This window comes from Sphaerodactylus townsendi, linkage group LG01 (genome assembly GCF_021028975.2).
Source record: "Sphaerodactylus townsendi isolate TG3544 linkage group LG01, MPM_Stown_v2.3, whole genome shotgun sequence".
NCBI classification, from domain to species: Eukaryota; Metazoa; Chordata; class Lepidosauria; order Squamata; family Sphaerodactylidae; genus Sphaerodactylus; species Sphaerodactylus townsendi.
The window spans coordinates 117015541-117043090 of NC_059425.1; the positions used below are offsets into that span (position 1 = coordinate 117015541).

Below are 27550 nucleotides of genomic sequence, written 5' to 3' on the forward strand. Positions count from 1 at the left end.
CCAGATTCTCCTTTTAAATTCACCCCCTTTGGCATGGATTTAAAGGGAGAATCTGAGGTCCCCAGTTTAAACATTGAAAGTGATGCTGTTTCAGAGTGGGGGATAATCCACCCCAAAACTTCATCACTTTCAATGTTGTTTTAACTGAGGACCCCAGATTCTCCCTTTCTGGATTTAAAAGGAGAATCTGGGCTCCCTAATTTAAACACCATTGAAAGTGATGCTGTTTGGGTATGGATTCCAGCATCACAGCAGCCGCTCATTGGCGGGGGGGGCGGGGTCCAAAACTCAGATTTTGCACCAGGCTCCATTTACCCTTGGTACGCCTCTGGGAAATTGTATCTGTTTTCCCATTCTATAATTGTGAATTGATCAAAAGCAGTGTACTAGTACTCATTTCCAAAGTATTACCATGGCAGCAAAATCACCTTGATAAGGATGATTTCACTGAAAGCTATCTGGGAAATGTATCTCTTTAGCTGTACAGTCCTTTTTTTCCCTTTCATTTCAGTTTCTTTTTCACCTCTGTCCTTGCCTCTGTATTGTTGTCTTTGTCCTCCTAGTGCAGTAAAGGGTGGAAAGGGAAATGGGATGTTCTGATAGCTTTACTTTTATACATAGAAAGACTGTAGAAGGCTGAACTTCGCAGTACACTGTTTCCTTTCTTTAAAACAGTTGTTTTTCACATAAAAATATCTCCAAATTGTCACTCCAAATTGAAAACATTTTGATTACTAGTTCAGCAAAAAGGTATATATTATTTTTCATGTTCCATCTCCATTTATTTTGCAAGAATACAATTATATACATAAAATAAATTAATATTATGTATTTATTATGCATATTGTCCCTGTACATTAAAAAACCTATTAAGGCTATGAGAATGGTAGTCTAGAACCCTTTCAGATATGCCAGATTTTAGTGGAGGAGGTTTTTTTTCATGGAACATTAAAAATGTGATTTCCCTCCACTATCTGTAGCATGAAGTGAGCCCAGCAATAATTCTATGTCGTTATCTGCCATTTGTGCAGAGTAGCTCTACTCCATGGTAGAAAAGTCAGACACATAGATCAGGACTGTATCCCTTGGGGCATAGGTATATGGGCCATTTGAACAGGACATCCATTATACAGATATAAGGCAGTGAAGACATGAGATGAGTACACTGCACTACACCTAGGTTCCAACAACATTGGTCTAGGCCTCCGATGTCTGAATATGATCATTACCAAACATCCTCTCTAAATGTTATTTCAAGAGCTTTTTATCATACAACGGCATACAATCCTTATTTCATGGCTTATGATCACTTGGAGATGTCAATTAATTATACCCTTTGGGAGGAAACATGGATAGTAATTAAATATAACACAAGTTATGAATCCCACGATACCTTTGTTGGAATTCTTCAAGAACTATTTTATTTTGGGTAGTACAGAACTAGTCAGTTTTATGCAGTTATTGGGAGTCAGTGTTACAGGAATCAGTGGGACTTTTTTTCCCCCGGTGCTCATCTTGTGGACTGCAGTGTTGTGCTTTTGCGTGCTTAGTGTTGAGATCTAAGAACAAACTTTTTTAAAAAAATGAAAAAAAAATCATCATTTGAATATTATGTTTACAGATCAGTATTTGCACGCCAGCATCAGTTGGAAGCAAGTAATCTATAATATGATTTCTACTCTGCGTTGATATCAAACATCACATTATACACAGTGATCAAATAATTGTCCTTCAAAGGGATTTTAAAATGTTTGCTTCTGGCACACCTGTTCTGCACTGAATAGTTCAGGACTATTATGCCTACACTGGGTTTCGTTTAGTTTCACCCTACTTTTGCAGAATGGATTTGGAACATTGGCCTATTCAAAATCCATCATCTGGCCACCTGGCACAAGGCAAATCTGGCTCTACATTAGACATAACTTTGGATTATTGAGTTTGTAGGAATCTTTGGAATTCTGACAGAGTGGTAGGTGCAACCACAAAATGGCCACCCAAGGAGGTATAGCCACACATACACAGAAGCCAAAGTGCAGGGGAGAAGAGCAGTAATTTTTAACAATACGATGTGAAAGTGAGAGTAGAAAACCAACAGTGTAGTAACAGCTGCCAGCAAAACAACATTAATTTAATCTGCCAGTCAGATCTCCAGTGGCCAATTAGAAGCCTTCCAGGGCAGAAGCCTTACCTGGTTCAGCATACTTTTTAGAAATACTTGACAGGTACCAAAAAAGGAAGGTACTGTAGTGCCTGTGGACACCATATTGGGGACACCTCTCTACAGAATTAGTTTACACAGTATACTTCCACTCATTCAATGGTACCAATTTCTTCTCTTGTGTTCCACTGCATTCTGTAAATTCAAACAAGTCTAACCTTTAGGAGCCTTTTACCTGTGAGTCATTATAAATAAGAGGGGATTAAAACACTGTAATTAAAAAGAACCTCAACACTCACACCTTGGATAACAACTGTAGGGATGGCCACCGTGGAAATCAAAGAACCTTCCTTTAATAATTAACTGATATAAAATTATATAGACAGTAGCAAATTTGAATAACTTATTAGAAAAGAGAAATAAGTTAATTAGATTTGTAAATAATTGGGTTTTGTTTATTGAATATTGGAATGTAAAAATTATTGACTCAGTGCAACTATATTAAATGTTTTCTTTGATATGAAAAGAACTGTTAGAAAACCTACACAGTGGCCCTTTTTAACTTTTCACAGATAGACCAGCACCAGTAATCAAGATAACATCTTAGTGCTAGATTGTGAGATGTACTGAATAAACTGCTATTCATCAACTATCATTCAGCTGAGCTTGAAGCCTAGGAAGTAATATATGACCAAATCAAATATCTGGTTCTGAAACCTGCTTCTTTTAATATGTAAATTACATCAAGACTCTTTCAGAATTAACCTTGGCCTGCCTGAATGGTAGGACTTTTCCAAGGCATTTCTCCTACTTTATAGACTTTTTTGAAAATCAATAGTAATCAAAATAGCCTAAATATTTGGCATAGATTTTATTAGGATAGTTTGGGCAAGGTTCATGGCATTTAAACCCCACCTCATTCTTGTTGTCCCCAACCCCCAAATAACTTTATGTCCAGGTCATATGTGAACTAGCCTTTAGATTTATGATGATCTGTAATTGGCCCCTTATGTTCCAATCAGTAATGTGATTCAATACCAAATAGTAAACTGGAGTCATATTCAAAAGTACCTTTCTGCAAACACAAGGCTTTATTTTCTTGGGGTCCTCGATATTGCTTTTCTGTAAGTTTCTGTGCTTATTTCTTTCTCTCCTTTAATGCTTCTTCACTGTGTTTCATTCCTTTTCAGTTTTCTTAATTACAGTTCTGTTTTAGTGTTGTACTGTCGGTGCTAAACTGTTTCTCAAGTCAAAACATAGAGTGATCTGGTACTGTCTTCCCAGTTCTATTAAAGACATGGATATTGCCTGCAGCTCTGAGGCCCAGGCATTTTCATAACTATTATTGCTGGTTATTCTATCTAGATGAAGCTCAGAGACTATTTTGTTTGTTATAGCCAACAGCCACTTCTGCATCACAGCCATTATTGTTTGTCCCTGCCTTGAATGTATTTGATCATATATTACAGAATTATAGTTCAGCTTTGGTTTATTATAAACCTATAGTTGATGTTTTTGTCTCCTATAAAGTTTAGAAGAAATGGAAGAAAAATATCAGAACAGAGAATCCAGGCCAGAAGACTTGCAGCTTATTGCAGAATTGAAAGACCTGATTGCTGAGAGGGATCAACTAATAAAGAAATTGATTGTAAGACATTTTGATGGTCTTTTCTCATATGAGCATGCCAAAGGCTAATAACATTTGACTAATCACCTGAAAATAAAGATCTGTGAACTTGAAGTGGAAATTTCCATAGAACACAGACTTTCTAGAGACTGCACACATCTGAAAGACAAATCTAAATTACTGTTACTTCAAAATATTTTAAATTTCACCTACATAAATTGAAGGCATCCATTAGATTTAATTTTTGGTTCATTGAAAAACCTATCATTTTATTAGATAATCATCTGGATCATATATAAATAAGTGTGGCTAAGCTGGAGCAAGAAACACTTGTAATAATGTAATGCCCCCTGCTGGTGAGTTCAAGATTCGGCGGGCCTTGGTAAGCACTCTACAGGAGCCCTCTTAACATGAATGAGGTGGTATGCACTAACTAACATTTTATTACAGTGCCTCTGTATATCTGGATGCCCTGTGAAAGATAAAAATGAAAATATTATGAGGTTGTAGGCTTTTTGCTGTGACGCATGATTTCCTCACCCATTTCTGTGAGCCACTACATCAGCAATAGTCATTTCTACGCTTATGTTCTAAACTTCTGACACTAACAGAAGAATCACACATGGAGACCTAGAATCAGGACTCTATCCTAGTCCACTACAGAAGCTACAGTTTTCCCCTTCTGCAGTAGTAAAGTAAGGTACAGTATAGAAGGGTGGATTGGGATATAGGGTACCAATAAGTAGGTTTCTAGAAGACAAAAAGAGATGAGACTCAGGACAGGCAATGTAACCTTATATATGACTTTTCATAAAATGGAAACAGGTAAAAGGGAAAAGTTATATCTCTCAGCGTTGATTGCCATCTGAAAGTCAGATACACCATGTTGGGTAGTAGCCGCCTTTTGTACTTTACCTGTTTGTATTCAGTTCAGTGTCCTGATATTTGAAACTTGAGTAATTATTTTCATGTTATCTGGCCAGGGTGTCTTATTGCCTCCAATGGGTGATTCAGGATGGATGATATGGGTTGAGAAAAATGCTTCTGGTGGAAAAATCTGATATTCCAAATAGATTTTGTTTCAGTACTAATTGTTGATGCATTTCTATGTAAAATCACCCTTGCACTAAGTAATGACCTTTGGGATGCTTCTTGATTATGGAGCTTCTTTTCTTGGATTTTGAAACACTATTGGATTGAGTGTTGCTGAGTAACCTCTGGATCTTGAAGCATCACTTGTAAATGTGCTTAGCATAGATTTACAGTTTTGTTATTTTCATCCTCACTATTCATTGCTCCTTTTTATATATTTCTGTTCAATTTTACAATGAAACACATTACTTACATTTTGTGGCATTCTTGGGTTTCCAGCCTACAATCTGAATCCACTACTTTTAGCCTGCATTGGCTTTAGCTACCAAAGCAATTGTTTTCTGAAACTGACCTTGTAAGTATTCTACCTTACAGGATTGGCTTTCTTGTTCATAATTCCATAAGGGCTAGAGGCTTGGTCTCTGGCTGACTATGCAGTAGGAGGACTGGTGATGGCAAAACCCTGAGGTGTAAGGACTCGCACTTCATTTTTTTTTTTTTTGGTTTTGTCTTGCCCCACCTGCCCCTTAAATAGAACCTTGGCTGTAAGGATCTTTGACAACAACATATTGCCTCAAAAACATGGTATTTGCACGTTTAAAATAAAACAGATGTTTCATGGAAGGAATGTGCTGTTGGTCTGTACACATATAGAGACTGGCATCATGCAGAAACATGAAAAAATGTACCAGTCAGGTGGCTGATGGAGGCGAAATCCTTGGTGTGGAAGCAGCCTTACACTAGGTTACCATATTGCAGAAATAGTCATAAGATCCCTAACATGGTGAACAAGGACAAAAGGCACAACCATGGAAAATAATTAATCAAAATCAGTAAAAACTAATAAAACCAGTAGCAATAATACCACTAAATTAATAAAAGCAAGAACAACAACAGATTTTTAAAATGTGGCTAATTAGTTAAAATTCAATGTGGTGTAAGCTATTAAGAGTACTGGACTAGTAGCTGGGAGACCTAGGCTGTTTCCGCACGGCCAGCTCAGCGGGGGTGCATCGGCATAGTTTATGCCAATGCACCTTCCCCCCGACTGTTCGCATGGATGGTCCCGCTGGGTGCGCAGCCGATGGTGCAGCCTTCGGACAGGCTGTGCCGCTCCCAAACGGCTCTTACCTCCTATCGCCTTGTGTTGTGGAGGCTGGTGACACACCCCCATGGCCAGAGCGATGGCTCTGGGGTCAGAGGCCAGAAGGTGTGTCCCCTGGCCTCCACAATGCAATGGAAGGTGACAGGAGGTAAGAGCCATTTGGAAGGCCCGCAAGAAAAATGCCATGTTCCACCTGGTGCCGTTCACTCGGCACTGAATGGAAGCCGGCGTTTTCAAAAACCCTCACCCCCTGAGAAAAGTTTAAAGCAGCATCTTCGCGCCGGGGGGGGGCGAGCACGAAGATCGGACAGTGCCCCAGGGACGGTGTTTTTACCATCCCTGGGGCGCTGTTTTCCACCCGTGAGGAAAGAGCTCTGGGTTCAAAACCCCACTTGTGCTGTGGAAACTCTCTGGGTGACTTTGGATCAGTCACACTTTCTTAGCCTAATCTTCCTCACAGGACTGTTGTGAAGAGAAAAGGAGAGAAAAGGAGAATGATGTAAGCCACCTTGGGTCCCTGCTGGGGAGAAAGGTGGGGTATAAATGAATTAAATAAATAAATAGTTTTATTATTTATTCTTTATCAGGATGACAAGAAATTCTATCAACTGGAACTAGTCAATAGGGAGACTAACTTCAACAAAGTATTTAATGCAAGTCCTAATGTTGGTGTTATTAATCCTCTGGTGAAGGTATGTATCACAAATTTAATATTACACTTGTGAACATGTTGATAATATTCTCTATAAAAATTTGCTCGAGGTCCAACTCAACCATAACCCACATTATTCAAATTAATTAATAAGCTCTGAACTTTTCCAGAACTTGTTCAGATTTAGTTCTGATAAAATAAAGCTATCCCTTTATTGCAAGCCTTGGAGGAGCTCCTTTCTAATCTCTCCGTTTGCTAGTCTTTTCTGCACCTTTGTCTGATTTAGAGCACGTCTAGATGAGCTCAGAATTATACAAGGAATGTATTTTTAGGCTGATATATAAAGACAATTGTTTATTTTTACAAAAGTGACAAATCAGTCACTTTAACATATTATCAATAATACCACCAGCTCACCTTTCTCTATCTCACTATAAGTAAGGATACTACCGTTTGAAGCACTGATTCACATATGCCATCTAGTGGGAAGATCTATCATTTTTATACTTCCCATCAAGGAGCTGAAATAATTGTACCCTAAAACAAATGCTATGAGAAGGTAACAGAACTCGCAGAACTTGTAGTGTGAGAGCTTTTTCCACACAGAATATGTAAGTAGCTTGTGCTTTTCAATCCAAAGGGAAAAAAGAAATGTTTAAAATAATCCTGCACTTAAAAGGGGCGTCAATAAAACACCAAATTAGAACGATCCAACTGAACAGCCCCTGAACCTTATAGTCCTTTAGTTAAATTGTGACCCATTCATTGCTTGAAAAACCACCTGATTTTATAATCAGCCTGAGGATGCAATTCCACAATATGGTCTCAAAATTCATTGCTAATAGATTGCCAAGGTTTTGTTTAGATTAGATTTCTGCCACCTGCACTGAGAAAAGTAGCAAAGTGCTTTTTTAAAAACAGGAAGCAGAAATGTTCAATGAAAATATAAAAGATGCTTCCCTCACTAACACAGTTTGTCTTGCTCTCTGCCCAACTTGATGCTGTTGACCCAGAGTCATACATTCTGCGGCAATGCTGAAGTGATACAAGCCTCTTTCCTGCTCCATGCAGTTAACCTCCAGTGTGAACCTTGGATTGTGTGGAAGTTCATGCAAATTCCAAATCCCTTTTGAGCTAGAACAGGGGTAGGGAACCTGCGGCTCGAGAGGGTTATTATGCAGGCAGCAGGGCGGGCGCATCCATGCACTTCTCAGAATGAACGGAGTAAAAGGTAAAAAAAAACCCCAATATATACAGTGTTATCTTTATTTTAAATGTCAAAAATTATTTGCGGCTCCAAGTGTGTTCTTTTCCTGTGGAAAACGGGTCCAAATGGCTCTTTGGGTGTTAAAGGTTCCCTACCCCTGAGCTAGAAGAATCACAAGGACTGGACACTGCATGGATTGGCATGGACATTGCTTCATATCAGACTGGAGGGAAGAGGTTCACACCACTTCTCCAGCACAAGAATTCAGTGCAACCCTGAAATAATGTATGATGTCAGGCACTGACTTAGGAACCAGTGTGGCAATCTAAAACTGTTTTACAGCAGAATTGATTAAATCAGAGAAATTATTTAAATTAAAATGAAGGTTGTAATCAAATATAAATATTTGGGGGGAAGTGTCCCTCCTTGTTCTTTTAAATCTCTTAGAAGTGAAATTTTGTGCACCAGAAGCTTCTTGGAATTGACTGGCTTCCCACCTGAGACCCATTATGTTTGTACAGTTGTCATGCTACCAAGGCTGGTATCATTTTGCCAAGACTAGTACCATGCGGAAGTAGCTCCTTGGTTTTTCAGAAGTAATAATCTGTAAACAGCTTAAAACTGATAATACAATGTAAAACTAAGCAGGCAAACAGGTGGTAGCCTTCTAGCTGTTTCTAGAAAATGCTGTACCTTCAGCAGAAGTAAATTTTATAAAAGCCTTGAGCCTTAATACCAGGTGTAAGGGGGAAAAAACCACACACAAAACCTTGTTTCCTCATCTGTGTTAATGTATGGGCCCTTCCTTACATTTGTTATTTTTAATGCAGCAAAAGAAGAAGAATGATAAATCAGCAAACAGGTTTGTGAGTGTCCCCAATCTAAGTGCTCTGGAATCTAGTGGAGTGCGCAATGGACATCCTAACCGTCTGGACCCTATTCCTAATTCACCCATCCACGATATTGAGTTCAACAGCAGCAGACCACTTCCACAGCCAATACCACCCAAAGAGCCCAAGACGTTTTTGAGGTGAGCACTGTCTCACCAGTTTCCCACCCCCAACGTGGGACAGTTTTCAGTTTCTTTTTAGCTGAACCACATATCTTAAAAACAACTCATGAGTGTACAATTTTAATTTTCATACTATATTTTAAACCTCTTTACAGTATTCCTTTCTGTTGCAAAAGTTGTTAAAATGTGACTTTTTCTGCCTACTAAGCCTTGAATCCTTCAGTTAAATTGTAAGGAGCTTTACTATCAGTTTGGTTCATGTGCTTTCAATTGTTTACATTTATGAACAATTGTGTTAAATGTTTGTGCTTATTACTAGCTCTCCTTTAAGCAAATGTTGTAATCCCTTATTAAAACTTATTGTGTGATGGTGTTTCTTACCCAACCAAACTCTTCTATGTGTGATGAATGTACATTCATTTACTCCCTTTCCTTACCTGAGATAAATTATTTATGAAAGTAAACTTAGAATTCAGGGGCTATGTGCATGCATTAGATGTTTAATGCTTTAGCATTGAAACACTCAAATTTATATATATATTTTAATTTAAAGAATAAATAAACAAAAACAACTTAATCTTTTCTGTTTTGGAGAGAATAAAACGTTCTATCCATCTTACTATATAATTCTACTTTGACGCAATTTGTAAATACAGTTGGGGAGAGGGGAAGTGTAATAAGGTTATAAAGTAATTAGGTTTTATTTCTAAAGGCAAAATACAGTTCCTTTAAATGTTTAATGTTCCTTATTTTTCCCTATGCATGTAATACACATGTATATGCTCAGACATCATTAGCATGCATGTGCATGAATTTGTGGATTGTGACGCTGGAGTTTCCATTGCAAATTAATTCGTGCCTTTTGCCAAAATATCTGGTAGGGATTATTTTCTTAATTTTTGTAACCAAAGAATATAATTTTATGAATGAATTAAAGTTCATGTAGAAAATAATTCATCCATGTTTGCTTGGGAGTTACATTTGTCTGTTAAAAAGTGTGCTTGCTTTGCATTGAGTTCCTTGATGTAACGTATCCATCCCATGTGCATGAAACTATAATTCAGTTTGAGTTACATAACATTTAAAATGTCATTGTTCCATTATTTACCAGTCTGCACAGCATGTCTTTTAATGTGATGCTTGCAATCATAATTCTGGCAACTAATTTGACCAGAAGAAAAGGATGCTAAAAGAGGCCCTTCCAAAAATCCAATACTATTTTTTTTTCTAAATCAGCAATCCCATTCATTTTTTTCTTCAAAATACTATTTTTCTTGTCATATGGCTTTGTGACTTTGTCTGTACTGCTGATGCTCTCTAATGGAGTGGATGATTGGAGGTAGAAAAAAGGGACATTAAGCTACACTATATACTAGTTAGGTGCAATTCTTCATTCATTGACAATGTTTTGGCTTTTCTCTGCTTTTTCCAGCCCTTTTGCATTTTCACTTTTGGTTGCAGGTTAAATTTCTCTTTTCTTTTTGTGAATTTAGCCCTCTTCAGACTGAAGCTTCTCCAGTGGCTTCACCAGATCCCCAGCGCCAAGAATGGTTTGCCCGTTACTTCACATTCTGAGAGATTATTTTTGTGTGTGGCACAGCGTGGTGTGGAATGTTCATAAGAGCATGACCTTAAACTAAACCCTTATGTGAACAAGCTTTCCTGTAATATGTCAAACACTGTGAATGAGAAAGTATTTGTCTCTGATTTGAAAATGCACTGTATTTTATGTGATATTTGTTGGAATCACTTGACATGGTAAACAAATGTGCTTAATGACACTTATTTATATTTAAAATGGAAGAGTCTCTAAACTTTGTAATTACTGCATAATAAATTTTCATAGAAGAAACTTAATGCTTCCCTCCTTTCCTATAAATATGTATTTTCTTTGGGTTCAGGAAAGGCTTTCCCCTCCTATCTCCCTTCTGAAATGCAATCAATTGCATGGTTATTGTATATCAAAAGAAACAGTCAAGTTTTTTTAAAAAAACTAGACTGTTGCAAGATATGTTTAAACCCTTCTGTTTTCTTTTTAGTTATCTTGTAGAACTTAACTTTGGAAATTGTGTTTATTTTAAAAGTGGTGAAGAATGCAAAATCAATAAGTCTACAGTAGTATAGCTGGTGGCCTTTAGAGCTGAGTGATTTTTGTTAAAACCATAGTTACAAAGATGGCATCCTTATTTATTGTCAACAACTGATCTGCCCTCTAGCAATTATGATTACTATACTTTAATGTTGAATTTCATCACAACTTTGTCATAAATGTTTTATAAATACCTATAAAGACAATGCTGTTTAGAACATTTGGGGTACTAAACTATGTATTGCTGATTAAATGAAAAATCATTTATGGAAATCTGCATTTTGAGGACATAATCATCCTTTGGGCAAAACTCAGGCTTAAAAAATAGTGCTAAACTAATTATGCATAATAAAGCATGTTAATCTTTCATTAAAGCTCCAGCATACTTAATTTACTAAGAACGTTTCTTTTTCCACGATGAAATTAACCCAGGGACCACATGACCTTTTTCACAGGGAGAGTGAGCCTGATTTTCCATTCTATTACACCTATTTTACAGTTGCATGAGTCCTCTGGCAGAAAAGTTGTAATATACCGGCAAATCAGGTTTACATACGTTTGTTGATGTTATTAGTTCCAAGATTACCACAAGGTAACCAACACTGGTAATCTCAGGGAGAATTTTTTTGTTTATTTTATGAATGTACTTTAAAACCTGATCTTTATATCTTTAAGTGGTGGGGAGGGGACAATTGCTTGGTTATTTTAAGTCAGATTTTTATCCTTAGAGAAAAAGCTCGCTCTTAATTATTTCTGCTGATGCCATGACTGCGTCTTCCCATTATGCAAAAGCATAATTAATCAAAGATACCATCACTAGTTACAATAGTAAGTTTTATATGTAGCATATGTATAAAATAATAATTTGTATGTTTTCATATAAAATATATTCTAAATCAAAATTTTAAAAATGTCTCTCCTGTATACTCAGCCTGAAAATGTTCCAACATTCTGCTGCTGATCTGAAGCAGCATTTGGCAGATACTCTATGGTTGATGGATTTAACTGTAGGTATGTGCAGCCTTTACATTAGAAGAAAGCCATATTGAGTCAAAGTCAGATTTCTTGGCTGTTATCTGAAATAAACACACTGGATAATTTTGATATGATTAAGTATTTCTTGTGTTTTGTTTGTTCTCTTGTTGTATCATTTAATTTTAAAAGAATTGAGCGTTTTTTGTACCTAGAATTGATAACTGTATTCTAGTATTTAAACATATTGTCCATTTCAACATTCTGGGTGAGGAAAAATTAAAAATCATTCTAGTAGATGATGCATCAGGGGAATCTGCCATTAAACGGCCATTTTCCATAGAGAGAAGGAATCATCATTGTTGTTCCCAGACTTACATCTACCACAATAGTGTGTTCTCAGAAATCTACCAGCTACACCGGGCTGTTTATTCCTATTTGCCTATTACTATTACTATTCCTATAGTGTTTTCATGTGCAAACTTGCAAGAACTAAAGTCTTCCTCATTTTGCCTTTTTGTAAAGATTCAATTGCAGTATTATTCAGATTTCTGACCACAGGAAACTCTTTTCCACATACTTCTGTTTGGTGAGGAACTCTTGCACATCTGCCAAGGATCCCTGAGAATTGAGTAGGATTCTGGGCTATATTATTCATTTTCATGGCCTGGCTTGTTTGGCATATTTATTTTGGTTCTTTTTTTATCCTGCTTTTCCTTTAAAGATTTCAGAGTGACATACATTAGTCTCCCTTTCTTGATCTTACCCTCACAACAACTCTGGTGAGGCTGAGAGCATTACTGACATAAGTTCACCCAGCAAAGGCTTCACAGCAGAGTCAAGATTCAGACCTGGGTCCCCCTAGATCCTAGCCCAACATTTGAACCACTATACCAAGAGGACACAGAAGCTGCCTTATATTCACAGTGATAGCATGTATGCAAACATTATTTGTGTTTTTATGTCATTGTCAAAATTTATATTGTAAATTCAGAGCCATTTATGAAGCTCTGTAAAACATTATAGGTATCTTGATAGAACTAACAATAATTATGTTTTTATCATTTTTTTTCAGCCAAGATTGGCTCCCAAAGGAACAACATGAATAAAAATCAAACACAAATGATATTAAAACTCAATACAAATGTTTCTTGGGTGGAGGAGTCCCAGCAGAGTTGGATCTAGCCATGATGGTAGGGTTCCTGGCTGCTTCCTGCACACCCTTTGCTATTGTGATGCATGACAGAAGCTAAATCCAGGCACAATGCTGCTATGCAAAGTATCATTAAAAGGCTTTCACGGCTGCAATCAATTGGGTACTGTGGCACACTGTGCCACAAAGAGAAACACATCGTATCATGGCATGCCTTTGAAGATGCCAGCCACAGAAGTGAAATGTTAGGAACTAAAGCTACTAGACCACACCCACATAGCCCAGAAAAAGAAGCGTTTGGATTACCTCCTTTCTCTTCTGCAAGGAGACTCAAAAAGGTTTACAAACTCTTTTCCCTTCTTCTCCCCTCAATAGACAGATAGTTCCGAAGAACTGTGACTAGCCCAAGGTCACCCAGCAAGTTTCAGGTACAGGAGCAGGGAAACAAATTTGGTTCACCAAATAAGACTCTGCTGCTTGAGTGGAGGAGTGGAGAATCAAACCCAGTTCTCAAATTAGAGTCTACCTGCTCTTAACCACTACACCATGCTGGCTCCCACAACATCCAGCAACTGTCATTAGTAAAATGTCATTCAAGGATACCTTGAAATCATTAAGCCCTTGTGCCAAATTTGCAATGGAAGCATGCATTGTGAAAACTCACTTTCTATATACTAGGTGTTCTATATACTTTCTATATACTAGGTGTTGTTTTTGAATTCTGCCATTCAGCTCTCCTATGCTTGCCGTATGAGCAAATAGTGTCGTAAACGTTGAAAAATGTTGGAATAGGAGTGGCCATATTTAATGTAAGTAACCTCAGTAGCTTAATAGTTAATAGTAACACATCATTTAATCCTCTCTATGTGGGACATCTGAGAGGCAGTGTGGTGTAGTAGTTAAGGTAACTAGTAACTAGTAGTTTATTCCCACTCCACCATGGAAATTTGCTGAGTCATCTTAGGCCAGTCACTCAGCCTCAGCCCTGCATGTATTTGGATGGGAGGCCTCCTAGGAATACCATGGTCATGTCACTGGGTGACACAGGCTAGTCACTTGCTGTCTCATCCTAACACTTTAGAGGGCTGTTGGGGAAAGGAGAGCCATATACAGTATCCTGAGCTTCTTGAAGGAAGACCAGGAAAAATGTCATGGGCTGGCTGCCAAGGAAGAGTAGGATACAATAAAAGTGAAAGTGACAATATAATCCCACTAGCTATAGGCATTGAAAGTGTGGTCACTAGAAATGGTGCCCAACTATTTCCTTTATTCACGGCTCCAATCTTCATCATTTTGTTGCACAGACTCCAGGTAACCATGGCCGTTTCCGCACGGCCCATTTATGACGGCCTGGGGGCGCCAAAAAAGGCGCCCCCAGGCTGCCGTTCGCACAGGCGCCGCTGCTGCGTTGACTCTTCTTCCCTCCCCCCAGGGCGGCGTCAAGCCGCCCTAAACAACAACCCTTTAAAGGGTTGTTGTTGGGGAGAGAGCGTCTTCCCTGCTTGGCGGCCGGTCGCACGTGAACCAGCATGCCACCGGGAAGACGGCTGTCATCCGATCAATCCGCCCCACTCACCGGTGCCCTGCTGCCGTAGCCTGCGGGCGTCGCAGCCCGCCCACACTGTCCTCCGACCTTCCAGGGGTGAGGAGGGAAGCAGCGTGGGCGAATTGCATCAGTTTCCGCAGGCCAGCGAAGGTCTCGGCCAGCAAATGAGGCTGGCGAGGCGCAGGGAAGCTCGTTGCTTGAACCGCCTGCGATCTGCCGTCCTCCGGCTTTGCCGGGTCGCGTACTTGCATCGCGAGCGGGCTCGCACTGCGCCAGCCCGCTCTTGTGCGGCGTGGGGAAACATGGCGTTACGTCTTGAGGAAATGGCCCATATTAGGTGTAACATTGTCCCTAGTAGCGGAGGTCATGTTTTTATCCAGAGGCGTGCCTCCATCGCCCGCATGGTAAAGGTCATCTTCCAATATTTCCATAACAGTAGCAGAATCCAAAGCAGGCAAAATTTTCAGATAGGAAAATTAGGAAAAAATCTATAAGCACAATACCTTTATCAGGTCCAATTGAAAGTTGCAATGATTGTGAACTGGCCACTCACAATCTACACGGCAAGGTATGACAGTAGGGATCTGATGCTACCACTTACAAGGAACAGAGTTTAACCACATTGTATGCACACAAGGAACAGAGTTTAACCACATTGTATGCACACAAGTGCATCAAACAATCAGTTAAGATTCAAGTTAGCATATACTATTTTTCACACTTAAAATGTGTATAACATGAGGCATACATGAGGCTTTACTCAAAGTACCCATAAGAATATTTTGGAATCTTTTCATTTCATATTAATTTACTAGCACTTAGCATGAAAACTGAGAAACATTTTGATAGTTATTTAAAGTAATTTTTCAAATTTAAAATTATAAAGAAACTTAGCAAGGAAAATAAAATATAAGAAAAACACAACCCTCTTGTGCCACTGTCCCCAAGATTACTATATCCTGCCTTGAGAAGTATAGAAGAGTTATTTCAATTACTTTGGATTTGATACATTTGTATCTAAATGAGAAACTTGTTCCTTGGCTGATCTAGGTGTGGGTTTATGTGTGCGTGTGTTTTCCAGGTCTATCTGCTAAATGCAATAAAAGCAACTTTCCCTAACTGCCCAAATGGTCACAGAATTTTGTAACTTCATTCTTATAGTTCACCAACCCAGCCTATCATAGGCAAGCCAGGTAATAACAACTCCCTGCAAGTTCCATACCTCTTCCAGCCAACATGAAACGATTTTTGAAACCCTTTCCATTTCTCTAAAATCCCTCAACTCTTTATCTTTAAACTGTGCTTGGTACAGCCCTACTTTTTTCCATCTTTAAACTGCAGCATTTGAACCAACCAACCCCCCTCCTCCTTTTTCACATACATGCTCTGAGGTTGGATCAGGCTGAGTGATTCACCATCAAGCCGGAGACAATGGTTTGGGCCCATTTCAGAGGGTGGAAGGAGGGTCATCAGCAGGACTTTTGTTCCTGCTACAGCCCAAAATGCCCCATCTGGTTTCCAGGATTCTCCTGTCCCCAAGGAGCAGCAGTTTGTATGATATTTTGGGTGCAGAAGGAGAAAGTCAGACTCTAAGGACAGATATGCTACCCTTTGTGAACATTTTGGGTTGGATCCAAGCCCATTTTTGGAAGCCTCTTTCTGATTTGGAATTGGGAGCAACAGGATAAATGATATGGCACCTTGCCTTGTGTTGATTTTTAACATAAAGTCAAAAATAAAAGTTGATATTGACGAAGGAGAAAAGAGTATATCACTGCAATACACCATAGACTTGAGACTATGGCCCCTTCCGCACAAGCAGAATAATGCACTTTCAATCCACTTTCAATGCACTTTGCAGCTGGATTTTACTGTGCAAAATAGCAAAATCCACTTGCAAACAATTGTGAAAGTGGATTGAAAGTGCATTATTCTGTGTGTGCGGAAGGGGCCTATATGTCCAAAGACCTGAAGCAACATTTTAAATATGCAAATTAAAAAAAAATAGCCTTAGGACAACAGATGATACATAATTATTTTCATAGAGGTGGCAGTTCTCTTCTAACCAAATGAAAGATAATGCTTCCTATGATTTTATAATGTGCTATCTGCAGGTATAAAGAATGATAGTTTAATGCCATTCTGCTACTTTAAGAGTCCAGGAATATGCAGCTTTCTATCCATATGTCATCTAAAAACAACTGGATCCAAAATGGATCAGAGCCCATTTCTGTCAACGTAATAATAAAAAAGATTACCTTTAAAATGTACTTGATCCCTAATCTGTCAATAATTTCAGGCTTCATCCTTTGAACACTGAGTTCATATGCTCAGGAAAATCAAAATATATATCTTTTGGCTGGCCAAAAGGCCGTAATAATAAATATCTATCTAAAATATATATCTTGTTTAAAAATGCATATTTTTAATTGACATCAGTGGACCTAGAAGTAACTTTACTTAAATTGCACTGTCAAGGTGATAAATTAGATCTGTGTTGAAGAGTTTCTATTTCTTGGCTCCATCATCAACCAAAAGGGAGACTGCAACCAAGAAATCCAAAGGAGATTGAGGAACAGAAGGGCAGCCCAGGAGCTAGAAAAGATTCTTAAGTGTAAGGATTTGCCACTGGCAACCAAGATCAAGAGAACTCATACCACAGTAATTCTCATTGCATTGCATGGGTGCAAAAATTGGACAATGACAACAGCTGACAAGAAGAAAGTGGTTTCATTTGAAATGTGGTGTTGGAGAAGAGTTTTACAGATGCTGTGGACTGCCAAAAAGACACATCAGTAGATTCTCAATCAAATCAAGCCCAAATTCTCCCTAGAAGTTAAAATAACTAAACTGAAGCTATAGTACTTTGGTCACATTATGAGAAGACAGTATTAATCGAAAACTGAAAGCCGGCAGGAAAAGAAGAAGACCCAATATGAGATGGATTGCCTCAATCAAGGAAGCAATGGCCCTCAATGTGCAACAACTGAGCAAGGCTGTTAATGATAGATCATTAATTCACAGGGCTGCCATAAAAAATACTCAACAACCTTGAATTATTAGGTAAGAGATTTTCTCCTGCATTCTTGATTATAATTTAGAACTGCAAACAGGTTTTATTATCTAATGCACTGGCTAGCAGTGCATTACTGCAGGCTAGCAGTAAAATATGATTTTTAAAACCTCCCTAAATGTAAATTATTACTGCCAGCATTTACCTTCTGCTAGTCTGTAGCAGCAAAAACTAAAGGAAGTCTTGTGGCACCTTAAAGACTACCTGATCCATCACAGTGCAGACTTTCATAGGCTAAAATGCACTTCACCAGTTGACCCATTTAGGGTGTAGTAGTTAAGAGTGTTGACCTGAGTGGCCCAGGCTAGCCCAATCTTTCCAAATCTTGGAAGTTAAGCAGGGTCAGCCCTGGTTAATATCTGGATGGGAGGTCATCAAGGAATTCTAGAGAAACTATGCAGAGGCAGGCAATGCAAATCACCTCGACGTCCCTTGCCTTGAAAACCCTACAAGGTTGTCATAAATCAGCTGTGACTTGATGGCATTTTACTCACCCAGGTAAGAGTGCCACCTATGAAACTTACTGGGTGACTTTGAGCTTGTCATTCTCAGTTAACCTACCTCAAGAGGAGGTTGCTGTGAGGTGTACAGGAGAACCACATATGCACTCCTGAGCTTCTTGGGGGGTAGCAAGCACATTTAAAAAATGGACTAAATGGACGAAAAAATTAATCAAAACGTAAAAGTTGCATGGTAAAGATGTTTGTATCAGTTTAAATTCTAGTGGGTGTTCTGCATGTAAAGCCATCCCTCATCCGATTCGTCCCCATCCATAGTGAGAAATCAATAAGCTACTGTAGTACAGATTCCACACAACATATTTATAACGAGCTGCAATCGTTATAAACACAATCAGTGCATTTCACTCGTTGCAGTTCATTCATAACGATTGCAACTCGTTCTAAATATGCTGTGTGGAATCACTCTTGGTCTTCAAAAGCAGCCTGCCGCAATGCCGGATTATTTCCACTTCCCACAGCCAGCAAGTCCAACACAATTTCATTTCCATAATCATCTGCAAATGTCCGACAGTTAGACTACAAGTGTCCGACATTTAGACTAAATTCAAGCCTGGTGACCACACAAAAAAACCTCTGCCACACGTGGACGACAGCACACTGCCACGTCCTCGACTCCCTTGGTTTATTTTTACAGATCCGTCCTTCCTTTCCTGCCTTCTGCCGGGCCAGCCAGAGAGAAAAAGTAAGCAGAGACGGAGACCTCCTCGGGTTACTCGGGCAGAACTCCTGCAGGTAGAAGGCGGCTCCTAGCCAAGCAAAGCCCCCCAGCTTTCCTCCTTCCAGTCGAGAAGGGGAGGGGAGGGGAGGAGGGGAGGAGTCCGCCGCGGCTGGCTCCTCCTCCAGGATCCGTCCCTCCCGCCGTCTTCTCTGTGCCACCCGACTGGCTCTTAGTTTGGTGCCGCTCCAGGTATGTAGCTCGTTCGCGCGTCACCTGGCAGAGCAGCCCTCTCCGAGGCTGGCTTCTGTGACTGCAAAGGGTGGCTGGCGGCCTCGCTGGCGCGGCGCGGGTCGGGTCGGTCCGCCTTTGGCGGCTGCAGTGAAGAGCCCTGCAGGGGAATCCTGGACGGCTTGGCGCCTTGCGCGTGACAGGCCCGCCTTCCGCGCGCCAGGCGCCAAACTCCCCGGGATATTTGATTGCTGGGCTCGATCTTCCCGCGGCTGCGAGCGTTGCAGACCTGCGTTGGAGCGCCCGCCTCTTCCTCTTTACCGTTTCCGTTCTCGGCAGTTTGAATGACTATAAGTCTTAGTTATCCCAACGCACCCGGGAACTAATGCGTTTCCCTGACAAGATTTGCACTGGGCATGGTGTACAGTGCATTATCCTTGCCCTGGAAGGTATAGCACAAAAGCTATCTGGTGCCCTTAACAGTAGCGCCGACCAGGGAGTTTGAGGAGGTTCCGCTTTTCTGGCTCCTACAGGACAAGCTGCTCCTGCCCAAGTGACTTGCTCCATGAAGCAAGGCTATGGACACACCTGGGAGTCAGAAATCACTGCTAGCGGGTTAGAAGGCGAACTCTTGTGCCTCTCTTTAGAACAGGGGTAGGGAACCTTTAACACTCAAAGAGCCATTTGGACCCGTTTTCTACGGGAAAAGAAAACACTTGGAGCCGCAAATAATTTTTGACATTTAAAATAAAGATAACACTATATATATATAGGGGTTTTTTTACCTTTTACTCCGCTCATTCTGAGAAGCACATGGATGTGCCCACCCTGCTGCCTGCAGGGCGGGCAAGGATAAAGCCAGCGGCTCAGCCTTGCCGGCCACCGGGAAAGCGCCTGCCCCACTCCAATGGGGCGGGCAAGAGGGGAAGCCCGTGGCGCGGCCCAGCTGACCGTGGGCAGTTGGTGCGCCCGGGCAAGGATGGGGCTGGCGGCTCGGCTTGTGGAGGCACAGTGCAAGGGCAGAAGAGCCACATGTGGCTCTCGAGCCGCAGGTTCCCTACCCCTGCTTTAGAAAGAACCACTCTGACCCCTGTTGATAAGTGGGTGAAACGTCTAGAAGCAGGGCTGAAGTTAGTGTTGTGTCTGGGTGTTGTGTCTAAGGTGTTGGGCTAGAACTGGAGCCTGAGCCTCATTTGAACCCTCCCTCAACCACTGGAAAGGGCTGTTTTTTCCTTTAGCAGCCAAGTGTCAGTTATCAAAATCAATAACAGGTTGAACAGTTAAACCCCATCTCTCCATCCAGCCTGTCTCTGATCCACATTGTGGCTCTGTATATACTTTGTCGGTGCATATCTATAATCTTTGTTACATTTATCTGTGACTTGACTTTGGGTCAGTAATGTCCTCTCTCAGGCAAGGAGACTGTCATAGTCATTTTAGCCCTCAAACATCTAAGGATTGTAGGGTCCTCCCCTTGAACATGGAGTTCACATTTAGTTGTTCTTAATAGATGCCTATGGATCTGTTTGTTCTGGTTAAAATAAGGTTGTGTAGATTCACAGAGCAGAGAAGAGATCTGTTAGCATGTTAGGATTTGAATGTGCAGGACAGGAGGCAATGTGAACAAGATCCCACATAGTGGTATAGTTGTTAGAATGCTAGACTCAGAAAAGGGAAAGCCAGGTTTGAATCCCCACTCTGCCGTAGAAGCACGCTGGATGGCTTTGGCATAGTCACACACTCTCAGTCTAACCAACCTTGCCAGGTTGTTGTGAGTATAAAATGCAGGAGAGGGGAAAGTGAGCTGCTTGGGTCGCTACTGAGGATAAAGGTAGCATATAAATGAAGTAAACTACCTAATAAAACTGTGCTATGAGGAAGACATAACAAGTTCAACTAAAGCAGTCAAATTGGAATTGGTTCTGGTGGGTTTTCCGGGCGGTGTGGCCGTGGTCTGGTGGATCCTGCTCCCAACGTTTCCCTGCAGCTGTGGCTGGCATCTCCAGAGGTGTGTCACAGAGGGAAGTCTGTTACACACTATAGACTTCCCTCTGTGATACACCTCTGGAGATGCCGGCCACAGATTCAGGTGAAACGTTGGGAGCAGGATCCACCAGACCACGGCCACACTGCCCAGAAAACCCACCAGAACCAGTTGAATCCGGCCGTGAAAGCCTTCGACAGTTCAAATTGGAACTGTTTGTATGGTTTGTGAATCACAGACAGTATAATGTTTTAAACAATTAAATTAAATGATGAAGTATGTTTTAACTGGCTAGTAGAATTTTGTCTGTCTTCTAATTGTAGACTCATAATGCTTCTGAATACTGAACAAGTAAATCTAACTGGACAAGTCTTTGAGTCATATATTTTGGAACACCACAAAAATGGCCTCTTGCAGATTTTAAGAGAAAAAGACGATGATGCTCATTACTCAATTATTATTGATGCTCTGACACTTTTTGAGACCAACATGGAAATTGGTGAATATTTCAATGCGTTTCCTAATGAAGTACTCCCCATCTTTGATAATGCATTGCGGAGGACAGCTTTGTCAGTTTTTCAGTCTTTTCCTCAAGGTCAGGATGTCAGCATTAAGCAGAATCTTCATGCCAGAATCTCAGGTAAGATGCAGTTGCATGCGCATTTTGTGTAGGAGATTTTCCTGGCCTTTCAATTTCGAAAAGCAATGTTGCAATTGTCCATTATTTTCTTATTTCTCTTTTCATTTTAGTGAAAAGTAATTAGGAGAGATGCAATAATACTGTAATTTACTGAACTGCCCCCTAGTAAATGTCATGATGTAATGTCACTCCAAGGGTCATTAATGACCTGATGCTTGCTCAGGAGACTATCTTCATCTTTGATGCTATCCTGGGCATGAGGGCATGTCTGGAAAAACAGTTCAACAAAGAATAAATCGAGCCAGTCCCTTAAGTTGATCTGATGTTTTGTCTGACAGTGATGCCAGAAAGATGTGCAATAGCTAACTGAAGTGCTGAAGGTTTGTCTGAATTAGGATGTATACACAGGCTTTAAGAGCAGGCTCTCTCGAGCCTCTGACTGCTCTCTGAAATATGAAGATGACCCACGCTGTTGGCCTAATTGTTTGATATATGTTTAGTTTAACAGATATTCTGAGCTCTGAAACTTTTGTCCAAAAAAATGTACAAAGTGTTTTTGGTTTAGTATTTTCATTTCAGTAAAATGTTTCCTCATGTATCCTGATGTGTACCTCAAGGATACTGAGGATTATAGAAGTTCATGGATATTTCTCATGCCATACTCTATTGGTTCTGAATTTTTCTGCCAAGACAGTCAGGTAAAATATTACCTCCAACATGCACGTTTGAACATGACAGAGTAATGGATAGATGGATAAAGATTAAGGGTTTTTTAGCAAATTTCTTGGCCCAATAATAACTTCACAACTCTCCCAGAACTGAAGAAATCAACCTGAGTAAGGAAGTTATTCTGGGCATATTCCAGAAATAACTGTCCATGATTATTCTTGGGGCTTTGGGACAGTTTTCCTTTTTGCACAGGAATTTACTGGCTTACTGAATTCTATACCAATATGAAATAACTGTTAAAGATTGCATGTGCAAATGAATGTTCAAATATTAATATACTTTTTGTTGTGGGCTGTGTGGCCGTAGTCTGGCAGATCTTGTTCCTAATGTTAACCACACCTTTGCATAGCAAATTCCACCCAAATACTTGCTGATTGGTTCCCCAACCTGGGACATGGACAATATATACCCCACTAAACATTCCCTTCTCACTGGACACAGTGTGTAACAGACTTCTCTCTGTGATACATCTCTGAAGATGCCAGCCACAGATGCAGGCAAAACATTAGGAACAAGATCTACCAGACCATGACCACACAGCCTGGAAAACCCACAAAAACCAGTTGAATCCGGGCATGAAAGTCTTCAACAATACATTAATATACTTAGTTGGTTCATTAAGACCTAGCTTTAATGGTCGTGCTTTTGATACAAAGATAATATGGGGTTTGACCCTAAGTGTACATTTAAGAAAAAAGGGAAGTGCAATTTTTGCCAGTTCTCCCCGTCTTGCTTCAATCCTATGGGATCCTGTGCAGGACCATTGTCCCACGAGGGCACAATTTCAGAGATAATGAAAGTCATCGCTTAAGCCACTCATCTCCACTTGCACTGTGTAGGATCCAGATGTGTGTCATTAGTATGGCCAGTTTCTGTTTTTCAGTTAAGAGATACATAGTTATGAAAACAATAGTAACAACAGTTTCAAATATAGTTTGGGGAAAAAAACTTTAGGCTGTGGTCCTATTTACACTCATTTGGGAATAAATCCACAGAATACAGCAATTGTTCAATTGCAGTGATATCCTGCTTTTCTTCCCCCATGGAGATTTAGGTGGGTTGTTCCCAGAAGGTGTCCTGTACAGATATTGGCCAGCCTTAGACTATCTTACCTTCAGCAAAGCTGCTATATCATATACCTCCAACCATGCCCAGTGGACTTACTTCCAAATAAACAAGGATAATTGAAGCTATAATCTCTTGTAATTTAGAAGATAAATATTTCCTGTATGTTGTACTAGGTTTGCCGGTTTGCCCAGAGCTAACAAGAGAAAACATCCCAAAGACCAAAGATGTGGGACACTTCCTATCGATCACTGGGACTGTTATTCGTACCAGCCTCGTGAAGGTCCTGGAGTTTGAACGAGACTACATGTGCAACAAATGCAAACATGTGTTTGTAGTCAAGGCTGACTTTGAACAGTACTATACTTTCTGCCGTCCATCAACCTGCCCTAGTGAAGAAGGCTGCAATTCATCCAAATTCACTTCTCTCTCAGGAATATCATGCGCTGCCAACAGTTGCAGAGACTATCAAGAAATCAAGATTCAGGAGCAGGTTTCTGAAATATTTAAATTAACTCTTTTTTTTCTGGGTACTAATTTGCTTCAGGAATTAGTGGAGAAACTCAACTTTCCCCTTTTTGACATTAGCTATGCCACAAGTTGTTCCACACAGTAAAATCTGAGCATGTTTGACAGATAAACCATAGTTGCAGACCCTTCCTTTTCAACCGAGGTGGGATATGGCTGCCCATCTACCCACCTTGAGAAGTCAAGTTATGATTCTTGGATTGTAAAAACAGATAATTGCAGATTATGGGAATTGGGAACTGACAATCAGGCTTGCTCAGACTGGCAAAGTGCCTAAACAAATTCTGATGCATTGATGGCTGCTTTGACCAATGTACTAAATTAGAAGCAAGCACAGAAATTATTCCAAATGCTGTTTGTTTTTCTGCCTTCAAAAGCATGGTTGGCCTCAAATATACTATGCTGAAATGTCATTGAATTTATCCTAAAGGGCATGAGCAATACAACAATCATCACTGTATTTGTCAATAAATATTTTCTCTAGCTGTGTGCATTTTATTCCTTTTCATGTGACATTTGGATTAAATCCTTATGGTTCAGCAAAATCTCATTTTTGCATCCTTTTAAGAGCAGCATTTTAATCTTTAAGTAGGCAGTAGTACCTGGAATAATCTGCTACTTCAAATGTTTAGGAGTGCTTTAAGTCAGCTGAGAATAACAGCACTGGGCAATGTTGCAATTTAATTAGCCTTTTTCTAGATAACAACTAATGTTGAGGAATGTGTATTTCATTATTCAATTTAATACACCTAAAATGCTTATGATTAAAGGCAAGTTTCATTGTCACTGTGGCCAAAATGTTATGGATCATTTGCATACTTTTAGAAAAAGATGCAACTTTTCTCTCTGTGCAGGAAAGTAAAATGGTCATATTCAAATAGCTTTCCATTAAAAATATAGAATTCTCAGGCAGATATTTTGATGTAGGAAATCCATAACAAAAAATGTAGGCAGGCTTATAAATAGCCCCTTACCTGGTCACCTCTGTGAGCAAGAAGAATCAGTTCCCAATGACAAGGAATTACAGTTTTATAATATGACCACAAATGATTAACCCATACATTTATGAGCAGAGTGACAGCTGCTGTAGATTTATTTGCATGGCTGGCAAACAGGATTTCATTTTTTAAAACATTATTTTTGTCATCTAGGTTCAAAGGCTAGCAGTAGGCAGTATCCCTCGTTCTATGATGGTCGTTCTTGAAGATGACTTAGTTGACAGTTGTAAATCTGGTGAGCTCTTTGATTTCCAATGTGAAATGACTTCTTTTTCTAGGACTGTGCCCATTTGGAGAAAGCAGACTATTGCTTTTTCTAAATACTGTTGTTGCTATTGAGAACTTGTCTTGACCACATAAATATTTATATCATGTTACTTTGCTGGTGTTAAAATAATTGTATTCATACAACATGAAAATGTAATTGCATCAAATAATACAACTTTTGTTTTCTGAAGTTTCCAAGCACCTATAATCTATTCTGGAATCTTGCACAATTTACTCTGAAGTGTTCCCTAAGTATTAGATCCATGTTAAGAAAAATATCATCATTCTGGTGTTATGGTAGAAATCTTGGTTTCTCATATAGGATGAAATGGAGTGATTGCCAGAACACTCAGGAACGTTGACGGTGGGCTTTTAGGGTTATTATTTTAATGGGCTAAGTATATTAACGAATCAGTAGACAATAGGGATTAGTATAGTTTTGCTAAGTGTATATTCTACTTTTAGGAATGGTTAATTGTTAAGACATTATAGGATGGGGTGAAGCTACTAATCCATCCAAAGGGGGCCAGGATGGGGATCCCAGTGATTGTTGGGCAAGAGAGATATAGCTGTGGGAGAAGGCAGTTGAGATATAGTAAGGCTCACCCACCTTCTGACTTTTGTCCCATTCCAAAACACAATGGTAGGGGGTCTAGGAAATACTCTTCTCCAACACTGGTGTTGTATAATGCCAGGTCCATTAGTAATAAGACTGTGACACTACAAAGTTATTTTGTAGCATGGAAGTTGGACCTGGTGTGTGTGACCGAGATGTGGACTAGGGAGGGCGAAACTGTTGCCCTGAAAGAACTTGTCTTGTCAGGTTTCTCAGTCCTCCATTAGTCCTGGAAAAAGGGCGGGGTGGAGTGGAGTGGAGTGGCAATGTTCATTCAGAGGCTTTCTCCTTTAGGTCAATCCTTGTCCCAACAATATCTGGCATTGATTGCATGGGCTTGATGTGGGATACCATTCTGCTGGTGTACCAGCCACCTAGTATACCAGCAGATACTCTGCCGAAACTGCTAGAGGTCATGTCAGGTTCCTCAAGCTTGTTCTTTTGTGGGATTTCAACATTCATATATATACGACCTCATCTGTACAAGCAGCGGACCTGGTCTCTTTCATGGTAGCACTGAGATTAAGACAGATCCCACATATACTGGATTTGATCTTTGACATGGGGATAAATGTGGCTTTGATTTTTTCTGAACAAGTGCCATGGTCAGACCACTTTGACCTGAAGGCCCAACTAGATGTTGCTACACAGTCCTGCTTAGGTGATGGGCTAATTTATGCCCGCCCACGGAGACCTTTAGCTGATAAATTGATGTTAGCAGTCATCAACCAGAGTTAATCATAGGACAGATGTAGTGTTGTGGATTCTGCAGAGCTCTTGCCTGTCAGATGGACCAATGGTCTGACTCAGCACAAAGTATCTGTATATGTTCTGATTATGTGATCCCTCCAATGCTATTGTGATCAGTCTTGCTTTTATTTTCAGGTGATGACATAACAGTTTATGGAATAGTAATGCAGAGGTGGAAACCTTTTCACCAAGATGCACGATGTGATGTAGAAATTGTCTTGAAGGCCAATTATATTCAAGTGAACAATGAGCAACTGACAGGACTTATTATTGATGAGGAGATTCGCAAAGAATTTGAAGACTTTTGGGGGAAACATAGAAGTGATCCCTTAGCAGGTTTGTAGAGGATAATAATAGAGTAGTGTTTGTCCTCTCCCTTTTGAGCCATATTCCCTGGTGATTTTAGATCTGATTTCTGGGAAGCATGAATTTGTCAGGATTCATTTCTTACATCATCCATTGGATTCTGCTTAGTATCTCAGAACTTGTCCCAATTTGGCACTTGGACGAGGAAGCTCAGGAAAGGTCATTTATTCTCTTAGGGCTTTTCTCCATTATGAGTTGTTGACTCTAATGTGCATGTATGATTCCTGTTTGTTGGATGCTGTCTGTGAGCCATGTCTTAAGGTACCAGTTAGGTTATGGAGATATCTGATTCATGGAGGATAGGTCCATCAGTGGCTGCTTGCTTATATCTGCATGTGATAATGCATATGATATGCTGTTGCAGCAGCCTAGACTTCCATAGGTCATCAGATATGCATATGGTTCTCTTGAACATACAAGAGTTCTCTTTTTCTTCAGAGGAGGGATGTTATCTCTGCAGACTTTCTTCTATTTAAATGAATGGAGGAAAAAGAGTTCTTGGGGGAAGAACTCT

The 27550-nt window shown here is 40.0% G+C and overlaps 2 protein-coding genes across 6 annotated transcripts in view; both read left to right on the top strand.

Annotated features, from left to right (window-relative positions):
* Window positions 1-12051, top strand: part of FAM184A (family with sequence similarity 184 member A) — a 98352-nt gene extending 86301 nt beyond the window's left edge. For 2 of the 4 annotated variants that reach the window (XM_048492119.1, XM_048492128.1), the window contains 4 exons: window positions 3689-3806; window positions 6570-6674; window positions 8672-8871; window positions 10347-12051. In XM_048492119.1, the coding sequence (XP_048348076.1) occupies window positions 3689-3806; window positions 6570-6674; window positions 8672-8871; window positions 10347-10428 (505 nt within the window). In that variant the 3' untranslated portion in view covers window positions 10429-12051. The remainder of the gene's footprint in view (window positions 1-3688; window positions 3807-6569; window positions 6675-8671; window positions 8872-10346) is intronic. The other 2 variants (XM_048492135.1, XM_048492144.1) reach the window with 2 other exon arrangements.
* Window positions 12052-18951: 6900 nt separating this feature from the next.
* Window positions 18952-27550, top strand: part of MCM9 (minichromosome maintenance 9 homologous recombination repair factor) — a 52166-nt gene continuing 43567 nt past the window's right edge. The window contains exons 1-5 of one of the 2 annotated variants that reach the window (XM_048492166.1): window positions 18952-19114; window positions 21401-21717; window positions 23688-24004; window positions 25191-25272; window positions 26806-27006. In XM_048492166.1, coding sequence (XP_048348123.1) covers window positions 21408-21717; window positions 23688-24004; window positions 25191-25272; window positions 26806-27006 — 910 coding nt within the window. In that variant the 5' untranslated portion in view covers window positions 18952-19114; window positions 21401-21407. The remainder of the gene's footprint in view (window positions 19115-21400; window positions 21718-23687; window positions 24005-25190; window positions 25273-26805; window positions 27007-27550) is intronic. The other variant, XM_048492157.1, reaches the window with a different exon arrangement.